Source organism: Anser brachyrhynchus, assembly GCF_964034855.1.
Source record: "Anser brachyrhynchus genome assembly, chromosome: 16".
In the NCBI taxonomy this organism is placed as follows: domain Eukaryota; kingdom Metazoa; phylum Chordata; class Aves; order Anseriformes; family Anatidae; genus Anser; species Anser brachyrhynchus.
Genome location: NC_137734.1, coordinates 3,874,228 through 3,889,359, shown reverse-complemented (window position 1 = coordinate 3,889,359; position 15,132 = coordinate 3,874,228). Strand labels below are relative to the sequence as shown.

The following is a 15,132-nucleotide window of genomic DNA, read 5'->3' as shown; positions in this document are numbered from 1 at the left end:
CCCGACTCCAACGCTGAGGGCGATGGGTGGGTGCCTAATTAACGCCCGATTAACGATGCGTGAGGCGAGGCGAGAGGGCTGACAGGCTCAAGGGGACCCCCGAGGCAGACAGCGACGCCCGGCGGCACCCTCACGGGCGTTATGTCGGTGTCGCGGGCTCGCTGTGAGGGCAGCGGCCTCCGAGGCGGGGCTGAGGGGAGGCGACGGGCGGCGCCTTCCCGCCCTTCCCCAACGGCCGGGGCTGGGGCGGGGGCGGGCCGCGGCTGCGCGTCCCGGCCGTGGCGGAGCCATGGCGCTGTGTGGGGCCGTGGCGCTGCCCCGGAGCGGGGCCGTGCTGGGCGGCCGGGCCGCTCCCCTGCTGGGGCTGCTGCTGCTGGGGAGGCCGGCCTTCTCCACAACTCGCGTCGCGTGCGGGAAGAACAGGCGGCTGAGGCAAAAAAGAGCCATTTCGGAAAGGAAATTGGTAAGTCCTGAGGTAAACGGCGTGTCCTGGGTGGCATCAGCTGCCGGGCTGGCTGCGCTTTGTGTACGAGATGTGCGGAGAGCTCCTCCCTCGTGTTCTTCTGTTTAGGCTTAGATAGAATTTGTTATTTCTGAGTGATCGATACGTCACTTTCAGTTCGCAGCGTTAGTTTCCCGTCTTGCCGTATGGTGGTGCCAGACACTTCTCTAAGAGAGGATTTTTAAGAAATCACAGGGCATGGCGTGACTTGAGTTATGCGAGAGTTCTGTACTTTTGCAGTTGCTTAGCTTGATATCACAATGCTGCTTTATCCCACGTATACTCCTTGGGCTATTTAATTAGCAAAACCCTTCTTTGCTGACAGGAAAGCTGAAGCGCAGTGCAGAACAGTTGGTTTGCCAGAAGTCAGATAACAAGTTCGTGTCAGAAATAAGGCCAAAACCTGGAATCCTCTCCATGCTGTATCTTCTTTACCCCCTAAGTAACTGGCTATGACTTACATTAAAGTTAATTCTACTTACTCAGTTTTCAAATAAGATTATTCTTTTTCTTTATAATAGTTTTCTTAATTGTTAAAAGATTGAAGTTTGCATTACTTTCACCACCTGGTATAGAAGGCAGTGAATCACTATGAGAACATCTCTCCCCCACAGGCACTATGTCCTCTTTGTAAATTTTAGTTCCATTTAAAAAGATTTCTTTTCAATTTTATTTTCATGTGTAGGAACACAACTACTGGATGATTCCGGTTTGTAGTGTGGTAGTGCTCTTAAGCTACCAGTGTTAGCAGTATGTAACTGTATTAAAACAATACTTTCCCTGTTATTATTCTTCTAACATGAATTCTGCACTTCTGGTATCTGAGCTGCTTTATTAGGTTATATCAATATAACCTCTGGCATGTACTTGCAATGTTTTAACGTGGTTCTTAAAAATATTTGAAAAATAAGACCTAATTTTCTTCAGTGTTATACTTAGTAAGCTGTATTTAAGTGATATGTGAATGACAGCAGAGATCTTTTTCACCTGTTCAGCGGAACTTGTCATGACAGAAAACAGCAGGTCTGCATATTATTAAATTCTGTAGAACAGTCAGCTTGCTGGAAGGTGACTCTGATAAACTGCACTTCCAAGGTACAAACCTCATCCTCTTTGCAGACGCGCTATTTTGTGGATCACCGGAGAGTGCGTGTGGTTGGAGGACAAGGAGGAGACGGAGGTCATTCCTTTTATAGCGAACCTCGAAAAATATTTGGAGGTCCTGATGGCGGAAATGGGGGTGATGGAGGTCATGTTGTTTTGAAAGGTAAAAGTCAACAAATCTGTTTTGTCTCCTGTTGTCTTATCTTTTAACATCTTACTCCCCTAGTTTAAAAAAAAAAAAGGAAAAAGGAAAAAAAAAAGGTAATTTCTCTCTAAGCTGCCTTTGTTTTTTATGCTTTGTCCTGAGCCATGGTAAAAAGGACATAAATGACACCAAAGGCCTTAGGAGAGTTCCTAGAAAGCATTTTAAAAAACACGGTATTTTGCAGAAGTTTTAGTGGCTGGTGCCTGACTGTAATGGTAACCCAACAAGTTTTACTCTTAAGCTAGATAAAGCTGCTTCTGCTATCACCCTCCTGCAAAATCTGCTAATCCGGCAAATGCATTTTCCAGAGTATTTTGTAAAGGTTCTGTCCATTTTGGAATGGCCACTTAATGAAATGCATCGTTAACAAACCTAAAGAGATAAGTAAAGGCAGTTGAACTTCATCACAACTCAAATTAATATCAGTATTCCCTGATATGCTATGTTGACACAGTGAATAGGATATGTATTAATGCATTATTCAGAAAGGAAAGAACAGCAACGAGGTTGTTCTACTTGGCCTGTTCTACTAAAACAACACCTTTTAAGATCCATGTGTTTTGCTTTACAGCCGATCAGCAAATGAAATCACTTTCTTCAGTCCTCCCTTTCTATCAGGGTGTTCGTGGAGGAAGAGGAGGAAGCAAAAACTGTTACGGAGCCAATGGTGCAAGTGTGTATGTTAAGGTAAGTTCTGGCTGCTATGTTAGCTTTATATTTACATTGTTGATTTTCATGGTGGATGGGAGAAAATTCTCCTGTACATTTTTACAAGGAGCCTTGTATGCTGTCCCCGCAGGAACAGGGCTGGTTGACACACAGACAGATCAAACTGCTGTAAATTGTTCATCAAAATTAGACTTCTGTGGAAGGTACATCTGACTAAAATGCTGTCCTGACTTGTTTTCTCTTCTGGGGTAACATGCCTAGAGAAAGCAGAACGCAGAATTTGTTAAGTAGGAGCAGACTTACTTTCTTTCATATATTTTTTTTCTTCAGTATGCCCATTTTGGTGCACACCTACAATATGTTTGTAAGCTCATTATTGTTAAGCTTCTGTGCTTGAAAGGAGAGCAAGTGGTTTATGGTACCATTGACATTTTAATGAATTGCATTCTGACAGCGCTGTTTTGGTCCAGGAAGTGAACCTCTTGCAGTACGCTTCTTGCTGGGTTCTGCCAGGTGCCCAGCAGAGGAATAATGTTCGACAAATCTGAAATTAGCTGGGCCTGCTGAAGGCAGCTCTGCTGCAGGCTTTGCAGGCATTACTCTGAATGACACGTCCCTTCATTTTAAGGTCCCTGTGGGTACATCGGTTAAGGAGGACGGGGTAGTTGTGGCTGACCTCACGCAACATGGTGAAGAGTATGTTGCAGCTTACGGAGGAGCTGGAGGGAAAGGTAATCGCTTTTTTCTTTCCAATGAAAACCGAGCTCCGATGTTATTCACTCCAGGAGAGCCAGGTCAGGAAAGGGTGCTCCATTTGGAACTCAAGACAACAGCTCATGCAGGACTGGTGAGTGCAGCAGTGGTTCTTCAACTTCCTTAGCCTTGTACAATGACATTTGACTGACTGAAGAAATAACATCTGGTAACATTTTTGTTAGCCTTTTGGCATGCTTGTTTAGAGATGCAACTTGATGCTTTCTTGCTGTTGTTTGGTAGAAGGGTGTCCAAAGTGATTTGCAGAGCTGTCACTGTCTTGCTACGTAATGTCATCCTACTTCTGCTAAAATCAACAGTATATATAGAAAAGCAATGCTCAAGATTCACCGGTGATTAACAGATTCACTGATGATGTACGGCAGGCTTTGTCTGCAGAATCTGCAGATGGACAATACACTGTGGAGAACTCTTCTAAATTAGATTTTTTCTCATATTTTTTTCTTTAAAAAAAAAAGTTATAATTATAGTTAATACTCATATTTCTCTTTTTTTTCACTTTTTTTCAGATATTAAACATCTGACTTTGTTAGTTCTGGGTTTAGCATCCTCTGAAACAAAAATACCATTTAGACAAGAGTGCTAAGTCAATTTAGGGCTTAACCTGATTTTGTATTTAAGTATGATAACGTTTTGACCCTGTTTGGTAAAACTGTTACAATCACGCGGTTCTGCCAACTGTTATTGCTGTTGTTCAGGCAAAATAACTGTCTAGCATAATTTCACAAATTTATTTAGAGTAAGAGTTAGTGTTGGTGGATCAAAACATTTAATTCTATGTCCAGCTGGACACTCAGTGCCAAAAACGTGAGAAGTGGACCAAATTTGGAAATCTGATAAAATTCTGTACTTTATTTCCTCTGGCAAGTATTCAGTGTGCTTGACATCAGTAGATGGGAGAACCTAGGATTTGATCTACTTTCATCTACAGATTATTGGCCATCTGTGTATTTGTGGTATGTCAACTGTAGGATATCCCAGAGGAACTTCCTTTGCAGGGTAGGTTTGCTTAAATTCTTGCCTTCTCCTTGGAAGGCCAAGTTCTTGGATATCAAGACTGAGAGCTGTAAGATTGCAGACTTGTAAGCGTTCTGGTTAGTTACAGGGCAAGCTACGTTACTGAATTGGTTAGGGTCAAAACTAACTTTGAATTATTTTGGAAAATAATAAATCACACAATTAGAAAATAGGTAAAATGTGAACTGCAAGACAAAGCCATAATTTTTTTTCAGGGTAAAAGATTTTATGCTATACCTTTTTGACTCAGAACAAAATAAATACTTAAGTATTGCGTGCACACAAAAAAATAAGGTGATCCTTCTGTGTTTTGACCTTTTTAATATTTATGGGAATAAATAAGAGGAGTTAGGAAAAATAAAAAAGGAAACCAAGTTGCTTTTCAGAACTGAGCATGCAAAATTAATGTTATATTCTTGCTAGAAGAATCTTTCCACATCTAGCAAAAGCTTAGTTTTCGTTTGTTTTTTTTTTTTTTTTTTTCCTTTGTATTAGCCTAGAACCATGGCTTTAATAAATGCTTGTATTCCAGGTGGGCTTTCCCAATGCTGGGAAATCGTCGCTGTTGAGAGCCTTGTCCAACGCAAAGCCAGCAGTGGCTGCCTACCCATTCACAACCCTAAACCCCCACGTTGGCATTGTCCGCTATGAAGACTACGAACAAGTGGCAGGTAAAAATCACAGGGCACAGTCTGTACCTTGATAGCAGTTTGTGTCAGGTGGCTTTATCTTTGAAATGCTGTAGGAGGAAGTTTAGCAATTCTGTTCAAGTCCAATAGAAATAGCAAGAACTCAAGCTTAATGTAGCTGAAAACAACTGGAAGCCCATTTGTCATTCAGTTCTACGTGCCGCTAATATCAAGCTAGCAATCCGAATGCTGTTTTCACTGGAATAATCTAAATCTGGGGGTTGTAAAACATGATAGCCAGACTTAACAGGAGGCATGCTCTGGTATTGATTCATTGATGGGATGTCATTCTAAAAGTACTTGCACTGGACAGTGAAAGGCTTTGTTGTTGTTGAATGTGTTCAATTCACTGTGAAATTTCTCTCACTGTAGTCGCTGACATTCCTGGCCTAATACGGGGTGCTCATCAAAACAGGGGCCTCGGGGTGGCCTTCCTAAGGCACATCGAACGATGCCGCTTTCTCTTGTATGTGGTGGATCTCTCTGTGCCTCGGCCGTGGATTCAGCTGCAAGACTTAAAATATGAACTGGAACAATATAAAAATGGATTGTCGGAGAGGCCTTGTGTTGTCGTTGGGAATAAAATTGACCTTGCTCAGTCCAGGATTAATCTCCCACTCCTTAAAGAGCAGATAGGTGACCGGGTCATTGCATTGTCTGCGCTGACAGGAGACAACCTAGAGGAACTGTTGTTGCATTTGAGAGAACTGTATGACATTTATGTGAAGACAGAACAATCACGAGGGCAAAGGCCAGTCAAGTGGTAGGACGCAGAACTACTATGAACTCTACGGGAAGGAAAAAAAGTCATCATTTGGTTAGGCAACATCTGTGTGTAGTTTTTTTTCTTCCTGATTGTATTTTGTTTGTTTTTAATGCATTGGACACAGCTCGTGGATGTGTTTTGGAGTGCTTCGTTGGAACGTTTTTTGCACCTCTGAGGTGTCTCAAATGTTTTCCAACAAAATTTGAAAGTTTTAACCGTGATGGATGTTCATTTGGAAACTGGGATTTTGTTTGGCATTAGGTAGTTAATTGTGGAAATAAAAGAATATCTGGTGGAAATTACTGAAATTCACAGTCTGCAGGGTATGTTGGCTGTCTTTCTGAATTGGAATGATGTGAAGTCTCAATTTTTGTTTGTCAAAGATTCTAAAATAAAAATAAGGTCGTCCTTCCTGTCTATTTCTGTACCATAACGACTTTAAGTTGTCTCAAACTTTTCCTTTTTTTTCCCCCTCGGAGGAGGAGGTACAGGTGCTTAGTGTCTTGGAGGATGAATGTGGTGAAACAGCTGCAATTAATGATTGACATTATTTCCTCATTAGCATAAATATCTATCTTTAAATGTTGGCAGCAGCTAAATAGCTGTATAAACTAGCCACAGGACGCTCATCTGAGACTCAGTTCTGAGCTCTCTACTTTCCTTGAGGAATCTTAAGTAATGTTCTGAGAAGTCTTAGACTTAGATATTCCAAACACAAGAACAATGCAGTACTTTAAGGATTTGATGTGGGCTCTCTTTTCTTTTTTTTGACCGTCATATTTAGTACTGTATCACCGCTAGTGGGAATTACTGTGTTTAAAGAAAACAAAGCTGCAGTGCTCCTCTAACTTCTTTCTTATGTGTACTACAGAAAAGGTGATAATTCTGTTTCTGTCACTTTGCACATTTATTTAATTTCATCTCGTATGCTTTATTAATGCATCTGAATGGTGCATCCTTAAAACGCTGGCTTTCTTGGCTTTCATGGATGATGTCTTTTTTTTTCCCCATAACTCTCTGACTATGACTGGAAGGGAGCAGTCTTGTTCAGTTTCAGTATTAAAACTCAACTCATCCTCCTGCCGTTGGGATCAGATCTGTGATTACGACTGAGTTAGAACTAACTACGTGTGTGTAAGAAAGCAGGTGCCTGCCCCTTCTCGTTAAGAGCAGCAGGTTTTTATTCTGAACTGCAAGGTTAACTCAAATGGTCAGATTCTTAAATTAAAGAAAATTGTCAAAATAGGTAATTACGTCTCTTAAATTCACATTCTGTGTACTTGTATCTGATCAGATGTGAAAAAGCAATCTATGCATAACAAGCAGTGATATCGTTATAAATACGATCAGGGAAAAAATGAAAACAGAAGTATTAAGTCCTAGAGTTGCTCTCGTGTTTTGTTTCCTACTTGCTTCATCCCAGGGATTTCCCAGACTGAATTAGGTGGAAGTGAGTATTTACTTCTGTCCTTCCGACTGGTTTTGTGTGGCGCTTTTAGGCCTCACCGGTTTTCTCTTCTATTCGTGTATGCTTTTCAGCCATATTTAATAAAACCTGAAGGTTGTCCAAACACAAAAGCTGGGGTAGCTGCTTTGCAGGCTGTTCAGTACTTACAGGTACTCAGCGCTCTGACTGCATTGTAGCGTTCTGCCGTGTTTGGGAATGACAGAGACCGTTTTAAAAGCCCCTGTACTCGGAGCTTTCTCACTGCCTTCCTAGCACTCATGCAGCCTTAGCGCTGAGAGTGGAGAGTGTTTTGTGGAGCGATGTGCAAACAGCGCAGCGGGATGCTGGACAGCTTAACAGAACGTCCCATTGATCGTGTAATTGGTTTCTTTGTTCTTAACGTGTTCAGCCACCTGTTCCGAGATGACAGACCAAGTTCTTAGCCACAGGCTTATAAGTTTCAAAGAGGTTTTACAGGAGCGCGGATCCCTTCATCTGTTGATGGAAAGTGCCAAATAGCTCCAGCTTTGTCACTGGACCAACTGCTTGTAGGAGCTGGAACTTTCTGCAGTCCATATAGATCTCTGTCAAAGTGACCTCATGGTAGAGGTCCCTAAGTTAATGGCAAACAAAAGGTGTGACTGCGTGCTGCTCAGCCCAGCGCAGAGTTAATAGCTCACCTTTCTCCATAGTGCTCCTTCTGCATTAGCGTGAAGATCTCCTGTAAATAATTCTTATGTGGTACAGAACTGAGGAGTAACCTCTGTTTCTGCTGAAAATAAGGCATTTATAAAGGAAACGCATCCCACTTGTAGGAGAAGAGGAAAAAAAATATTCAGATTAACTGGGTGAATGGTTTCAGAGAAGAACGATGCGCTGCAGGCTTTTTTCCCCCTTTTGGAGGGGGAGCATGTTCTTTTTGTTTGTTTTAGGTTTTGGAGAGGTTTTGTGACATTCTTCTGCATGACTTTCCCTAAGTAGCTATTGCTTTCCTTTACTGAAACCTTTGATGTTGTCTGTGCTTTTCAAGTTGTCGAGAGGAAAGAGATGGGGGATTTTTTCTCATTCTGACAATAGGCCTTATTTTAGTGCAAATTGAAGCTCAGTCTATTTAATATTTCATAGAGAAGCTTGAACTATAATTGAGTTTAGCACTTTGCCATTCTAGTACTCCTCATCTTTTTTGATACGATTTTTAGTAAATGATTACAGGAGTATTTTAGAGGTAATTGTTTTTTCTATATTTATTTGTAATCTTCTCCCCCTTTGTAGGTTCATGGAAAGTGTAGGTAGCATCAATTGAACAGAAAAAGAAATATTGATGTAAAACCACAAAAAACGATCACACTTTTTAAACATGTGGTTATTGAGGACTCACTGCAGTCCATTATGTAAAATGTATTGGATCAGTGTGTTTAAGCATGGCCTAGTTTGCAGTCTGCTTTACTTACGCTGTTTTGTTAAGCACTTTTTCGTGTAGCATAATATTTTTAAGGTAAGGCAGGACATCTTTGCAATGAAGTGTACTGCCAGCAGTAAAAGTGAGACTCACTGGAATTGCACTTAGCATTTCTGCTCAGGGTCTCAGCGAGGACCAGGAGATGCAGGAATGGTACCAGGTACAGTCTGATAATAGGTATGCTTAGAGGTGTGATACTGAAGCAACAGCGGTAGGTTTCCGCTTGCTTGAATGCAGGGATTGCGTACCTTTCACTTACATAAAGGTTATCAAAGACTGAAGTATAAAGTGGCACCCAAACAGCCCCCAGAATGAAGAGAAAGAAGGGCAGTAATCAGTGATACGAGCAAATGGAGTTCCTAGCAGTTAGAAGCACCTCTTATTCATGATTTGTTGGTGGGGGTGTTTTGAGGTGCACCCAGATGCTCCGTGTTACAGCGGTGTCAGCCTCCTCGTCGTGTTTTGCCCTGCTCTTGGCTGGTCGGTGGGCAGTAGGGCTGGGACCTAGTGGTATTCTTAGCTGTGGGCAGCCTGCCCACCCTCCTGTGTCACAGTTGTTTGGAGCGGAGAAATCTGAAATGGGAGAGAAGCAAACCAGGCAGTCTCTGAAATGTCACGGGAGGGATGTGGGAGTAAGATATGAAAAGCCCCCACAGCACCTGAAATTCTGAAAAGAGCTGTGGTTGATGAAAGGCGAATGGAAAATGGTGCTGCTCTCCTGGGCTGAAGAGCTTTGCTGTTACTACTGGTGAAGCTGGGTTACTATCACTTCTCTTGATTTATTGTAACAAACAATTTATGAGGTTTGGGGGCAGGGAGAAGGCTACCAGAGGTATCAGATCTCATTTGGTCTCAGGATTTCATTTTCTGTTGCAAGGAAATGGTTTTGAACTTACTTTTTTCACTATTGTGTGTGTGTTAGGTGATTTTTCTTCATAGTGATTTTTATTTTTAGGCAAATTTGTGGTAAGTGAATAGCTTCTCTGACTCAGGTGTGTTTAAAGGCTTGTAAGCTGTTTGTTGTTTGTTTGCTTATGTTTTTTTTATAAACAAACTGACTCAAATTACAGATTTCCAGGAGTGGCTATGAAACAGATACAAGTGGTAGTAGAACAGGACTTTGTCATGGTTTGTACAAACATTTACGAACAACTGGTTGCAGAACACCAGTTGAACTCCTTTGCTGTCTTGTCTTCAACATCATGTTGCTAAATGAGCTCCTTGGTATGCTGACACCTGTAATGTGAAGCTAATGTTGGGGCCAGAGGCTCGGTGTGTTGCAGGTGTGCAACTCAAATGAGTCGTTAATTGAATGGCAGGTGGAACATAAATAGGGGGCAGGAAGGTCTGGAATGCTGTTGTGTTGTATGAACTGTGAACTCTGCAACAGAAATTTAAAGACAAGGAGTAAATGCTTTGGTTTAATCACTGTAAGGAAATCATTGCTGTGTAAAAACGAACTTTTACTAGCAGCAAGATAACCTTTACATGGGGAACTCTTATTCTGGGGGGACACTCTAGTCTGTAATCTGCAGATTTTTGTCTTGCATAAAGGTTGTGAGAGGTGTGGCTTTAGCGGAGAGGTAATCTCCTTTATTGGGCCTATTGCACAGCGTGCACAGGGAGAATTGGTAAGCTTTGAGCTTAGCATCTCTTCAGTGGGTCCGCAGCCCTGTCATTTCTCTGGAAGTTGTATTTTATTTTTAAATGGATGGGGATGTGGACTGCTTCCGTTAATGATGAAATTCATTACCACTGTGAAAATGGCCTTGGTATAAATTAAAACTTCACCCCAATACTGCCGTGTGCCTGGCCTTTAAAAACCGGCTTTGTTTTCTTCTCTCTTCCATACTGCAGTTGCCAAGGCTGTTCCCCATTAACAAGTTTCCCCATCTTGTTAAACAGGGATTAATTGTGCCCACGCTACAAAGGTCTGGAAAGACTGAAGTTATTAATATTTGGAGGGCAGGTTATATACGTGTGCCAATAATGATAAGGGATGATTTGGTAACTCTTGATAACAGAACAAAGCTACCTTTGGGCTGCACTCCTGATTTTTCTATGTGCAGTTCTGAAATTTATTATGTGGTATGTGCCCATTTTTCTGAGGTATAAAGCATAGCTGGTAGGACAAAGGCAGGGAGATTTTTATCGAGCTCGTTTTAATATTGAGATTGTGTTTGTCCTTCATTTTTCCCCAGAGAGTAATTTTCCATCTCCTCTTTCCTGATTGAAATAGAATTGTCCAAAGAGACCTTAACGGAGTCTGGTGCCTTATCCACCGGGTTTGCAGGTTTTGTTCCATTTTTTCGTTTGTTTTTTCCCTCTGCCCTTGTTTATCCGGAGTAGCACTTGGACTCCTTGAAGTGTGCGTTCCTTGCGAGGCGCTGGTTCTTCCTGTCACCGAGATGGAAGTATTCCTGCGTTACATGTGGATTTCCCTGGAGCGAAGACAAAAGGCTAGTCGTGCTACTAAACCATATAATTACGGTTTAATAACTAGCTCATCTCTGCGTGCTCAATTTCAGTAAGAGGTAATGGTATGACTGGTTACTTTGTTACAATTCATTTTATTCTGGTAACATTCCATTAATTTTAATTGGAGTCGCTCTGGCATAATGCATTGGTGACCCAGGCCCAGGTTGTTGGTTGTTTTTGTGGGGGTTTTGTTTGCGTTTTTCCTTCAAAATACAGCACTGCAGTGTGCTCAAATGCCGTCATTTTGTCATGGTTATTGGGTAGAATAAGACACACAAAGCATGAAGAGTCTTGTGCTTATTCACATAGGCTGAAAACGTTTTATGCAGATTAAATCACCTTTCAGAAATGCACTTAGATCCAGACATATTAACACTGATTGAAAAGCACAGCTAAAAACTACCTGCAGAACAAATTATCTCCTGTTATTCAAATCCGTAGCGGGTGCCTTTTTATTTTTGTAACCAGAGAAATGCACAGCCAATAAATGTATAGGGAAGAGTCAGCATTTTAGAAAACATAAAGGGCTTGGATTGGTTATACCGTGGAAAAGCTTGGTCATAATTTTAAAGATTTTTCATTTGAATCTTGACGTTTGCTTCCTCAGTGCTTAATTCCCATTGAAATTGGAACATCACTGTTTTCCAAAGACATGTGAATCCCCACCCAGTACATCCTTTGTACACACACTGATCAACCATTGACAGAAGTTAGCTATTCATTGTCTAAATCTAGATAAATTAGTCTTCCACTAAAAGTAGAAAATGCTTATGAAGAAAAATATTTGCATGAGGCAATGTAATTGCTAAAACACTGGTTGTCAAGAAGACATCTGTGATATTACAGATGAAGTATCCATATTTTGATTATCTTATTCATGAAATCATATTGGTTTGTGGCTATTCATTTCCTGTTGTTTTCCTCTGTTACAAATCAGGAAGATGAGTTTGGGCAGCTAGTTTGCTTTGTCCAGACAGGACACACATTTATCACATTTAAAAAATAACCTGGTAAAAGGTCACTGCATGAAATCAACGTTTTTACTGGATTATTTTAGAAATTGTTTGTTTTCTTCATTTACCCGCCCACACACCAGGCATGTAATAGAAGTTTAAAACATCAGTTCAAACAAACTACTATTGGGACAGTGAGCTCTGTCTAGAAAAACAAAAACTGGTAAGAGTTGCTAAATGTAACTTCGGTGCCAGCAGTTGTGGATTTGAAGCTCGCACATCCATGTGATGGGTTAAGTCTATGCTAGTTTTGAAAGGTCCATACCAACCAACCCGTCTAACTATAGATACACAAAACTTGTTTCATTTTTGTAAGTGAAGATGTCTCTGTTTCTATATCAACAGAAATTTTGCAGCTTCATTGACATATTGCCGTCAGGAAAATGGCTTTGAGGGATGAAAATTTGATGTTTTACATCCTGCCTTTTCCTTTTTTTTCTAATTTTAATACAGTACCTTATGTTTGATTCATTAACCACCTTTTCCTGGTGGAAACTGAATCACAGAAGACTGAGGTCCAAATCTAGCTGTAAGAAGCCTATGTCCCACTAAATTTTAGGAAATTGGTATTTAAATATCCACATGGATCTGTACCCTAGTGACTTGTAAAGTCACACAGGAAACGTGTGACAAGACAGAGGGCCTGGAATTTGGAAAAACTTGAGCATAGTGCTAGCCCTACAATAACACTATTTTTTATTTGTAGAAGCCTTGTACGAGCATAACTTAGAGCTGACCAGATATGTCACGTTTGTATTTGTAGCTTCAAAGCACTTCACCTGGGTGTTTACAGAGAAGCACAGAAATACCTGACTTATAGAAGAGGTGGCCAGTTGTGTGTGCTGCTTCACATCTGCCTTCCCCAGAACTGACAATACTCTTGTGAGGTATTCTTCAGTATCCATTTTGCCATATTCAGTATCCATATTCACGGTATTGCAGTGCGTTTTAGTGTTTAGGAGCTTTCTGTGAGCTGACTTCAGTATCTCCTATTTTTTTCTGAAGGCATTCAGGTTTTTTTCCATGGTAAATAAAACTTGATTTGTAGAAGGGCAACAATATTGCCACATCAACCCGTGCAGCTTATTAACTGGTGCTACTCATTCATGTAAGATCTGAAGATAACGATTGCTTTTTTAATGCTTGCTAAATGTATTCAAGTGGTTTAGGAAACTGATCGATGTAGAACAGTTCTAGAATGGTATACTAAATCTAAATGAAGTTAGTGCTACACAAGTCAATTTCGTAATGTACTTAGTCTGGAACAAAACTAATGATGCATTTAACTAACTGGGTCACTTCATTCATCACTTGATTAATGAGTATACAATTAGAAATTTGCTTTTAGTGAATATTCAAACTAAAAAATACTAGTGTGAAAGTGGGAATGCTATTAATGCCTCGGTGCTTCCATGTTAAGGAAGGAAATAATTACAGAGGGTCACAAATGTCATGGAATAAATAATAAACTTTTTCAGATTTAGAAAAATATTTTATGCTTGCTCTTCTTCTTAAAATACCAATTTTTATAACACAATTTGGTAGATCCTAGCAAAACAAATACCTCTGTAGACACTGTTGTCTAGCTTGCATTTAGACTAGCTAACATTCATGTTTTGGGTTGGTTTGGTGTGGAGGAGGCAATTCTTCTGTTGTATTATTTGCTGATTTCATACCCCGTCGTGCCAGATTTGTGAGTGGTTAATATTGATTAGAAAATGTCCTTATTTATGAATTGTGATTGAATGGCACTCTATAAAAGTGAGTACCTGGCGAATTAATTGCTGAGGTGAAAACACAGTTATTCGGATGAGTTGATCGTAATGACCTTAAATAGCTGATTTCCACTTTCTTAATCTTTTGTTCAACACTTCAGCTGGGGCTAGCTCTCAAGAGATGAGTGAAAAAGGTCGTATTTCTAGTTTATTCCAAGGAAATTACTCAGACCTGTGTTTTCAGAAAGCATTTTTGAGATGGCCGCTTTGAAACCACTCAGGAGCCCTGTGGGATTTCTGAGGAGGAATTTCTGGGGGATTTCAGCTCCTTATGAACTGTTCTGCATGCTTCTGTCTGCATGAGTTCTTTCTGATGAGAATTTCAGAAGGGATATGTTGGGCATTTTGGCCCTCTGTTGAGGTTTTCATTTGCTGTGCTGCTCTGTACGTGCAGTGTCCATCATCTGTGCTCGTTTGACTTCAGTCTTTACCTTACTCTAGAAGGAGCTACGTGTCGGCATTCTTCTGTCCATGTGGTTCTGTGGAGCACTTTGCAACTGTCACATAAAGTACCAACAGCAACAACAAAGGATCTCCCTACTTGTTACTTTCATGAAAGCTCTTGAATAACAGCTTAATTCCTGATTATGAGACTGCTTAACATAGGCTTCATGCAAGTATTACACATATTATTTTATCCCTGTATATTTTGAATACAAGCTGTATCAGAGATATTAAACAGTGCTTTAGCTGTAATGGCCTATTGAATTTGTGCTTTTTAGAGAGTAAATTATTTTCATAATGGAGGGTAATAGCTCTGCTTTGTCAATCCGTCATCAATTCATGAACGCTGCAGGGTGTATGTGCAACCTCATGTTCAAGGAATTATATATGCAACTCCCGTCATTGTTTGTTGTTCAATAAACAGCTTCAAACGACTAAAGCTGTGTGTGAGCTGTTACTTAATGGCTAAAGTATTTGCCAGGACTGTCATTGCCCTTCTAGCAGAGAGCTTGTTTGTGAATGCTCAGAGAGATATCTTGAATTGAGATTATTAACTACACGGCAATCAGTTTTCCTTCAGTGTTAATTGTGCTGCTGAATCCCGGGATACTGTGTTAAAAAGAATTCAGAAGTCAGTGCCACATCATGGATGCATTTTTGTGCTTAAAAGGACAGGTGTCAGCTTGTGGGCACAGCCTGCCTATAAAAACTATTTTTGCCGTGAACTTTACCTTTATGTGCACAGGGTGGATGCTTGTGGTGTTTGTACACACGCACCACACCTACCTAC

General features: G+C 40.7%; 1 protein-coding gene across 5 annotated transcripts; it reads left to right on the top strand.

Annotated features, from left to right (window-relative positions):
• Nucleotides 1–109: 109 nt before the first annotated feature.
• MTG2 (mitochondrial ribosome associated GTPase 2) lies at nt 110–14,781 on the top strand. 5 transcript variants are annotated; one of them, XR_013940063.1, is made up of 8 exons: nt 110–463; nt 1,622–1,769; nt 2,383–2,498; nt 3,109–3,327; nt 4,804–4,942; nt 10,982–11,166; nt 12,887–13,010; nt 14,340–14,781. XR_013940063.1 is itself a non-coding variant. In XM_080558256.1 (7 exons), exons 1-6 carry the CDS (start codon nt 290–292, stop codon nt 11,161–11,163), a joined length of 978 nt encoding a protein of 325 aa, XP_080414382.1. In that variant the 5' UTR covers nt 110–289; the 3' UTR covers nt 11,164–11,166; nt 12,887–14,781. The 5 variants fall into 5 exon arrangements, 3 of the variants coding, with proteins under 3 accessions (XP_080414382.1, XP_080414381.1, XP_080414383.1); XR_013940064.1 differs by having other exon boundaries at nt 10,982–13,010; XM_080558256.1 differs by having other exon boundaries at nt 12,887–14,781.
• The last annotated feature ends 351 nt before the right edge of the window (nt 14,782–15,132 follow it).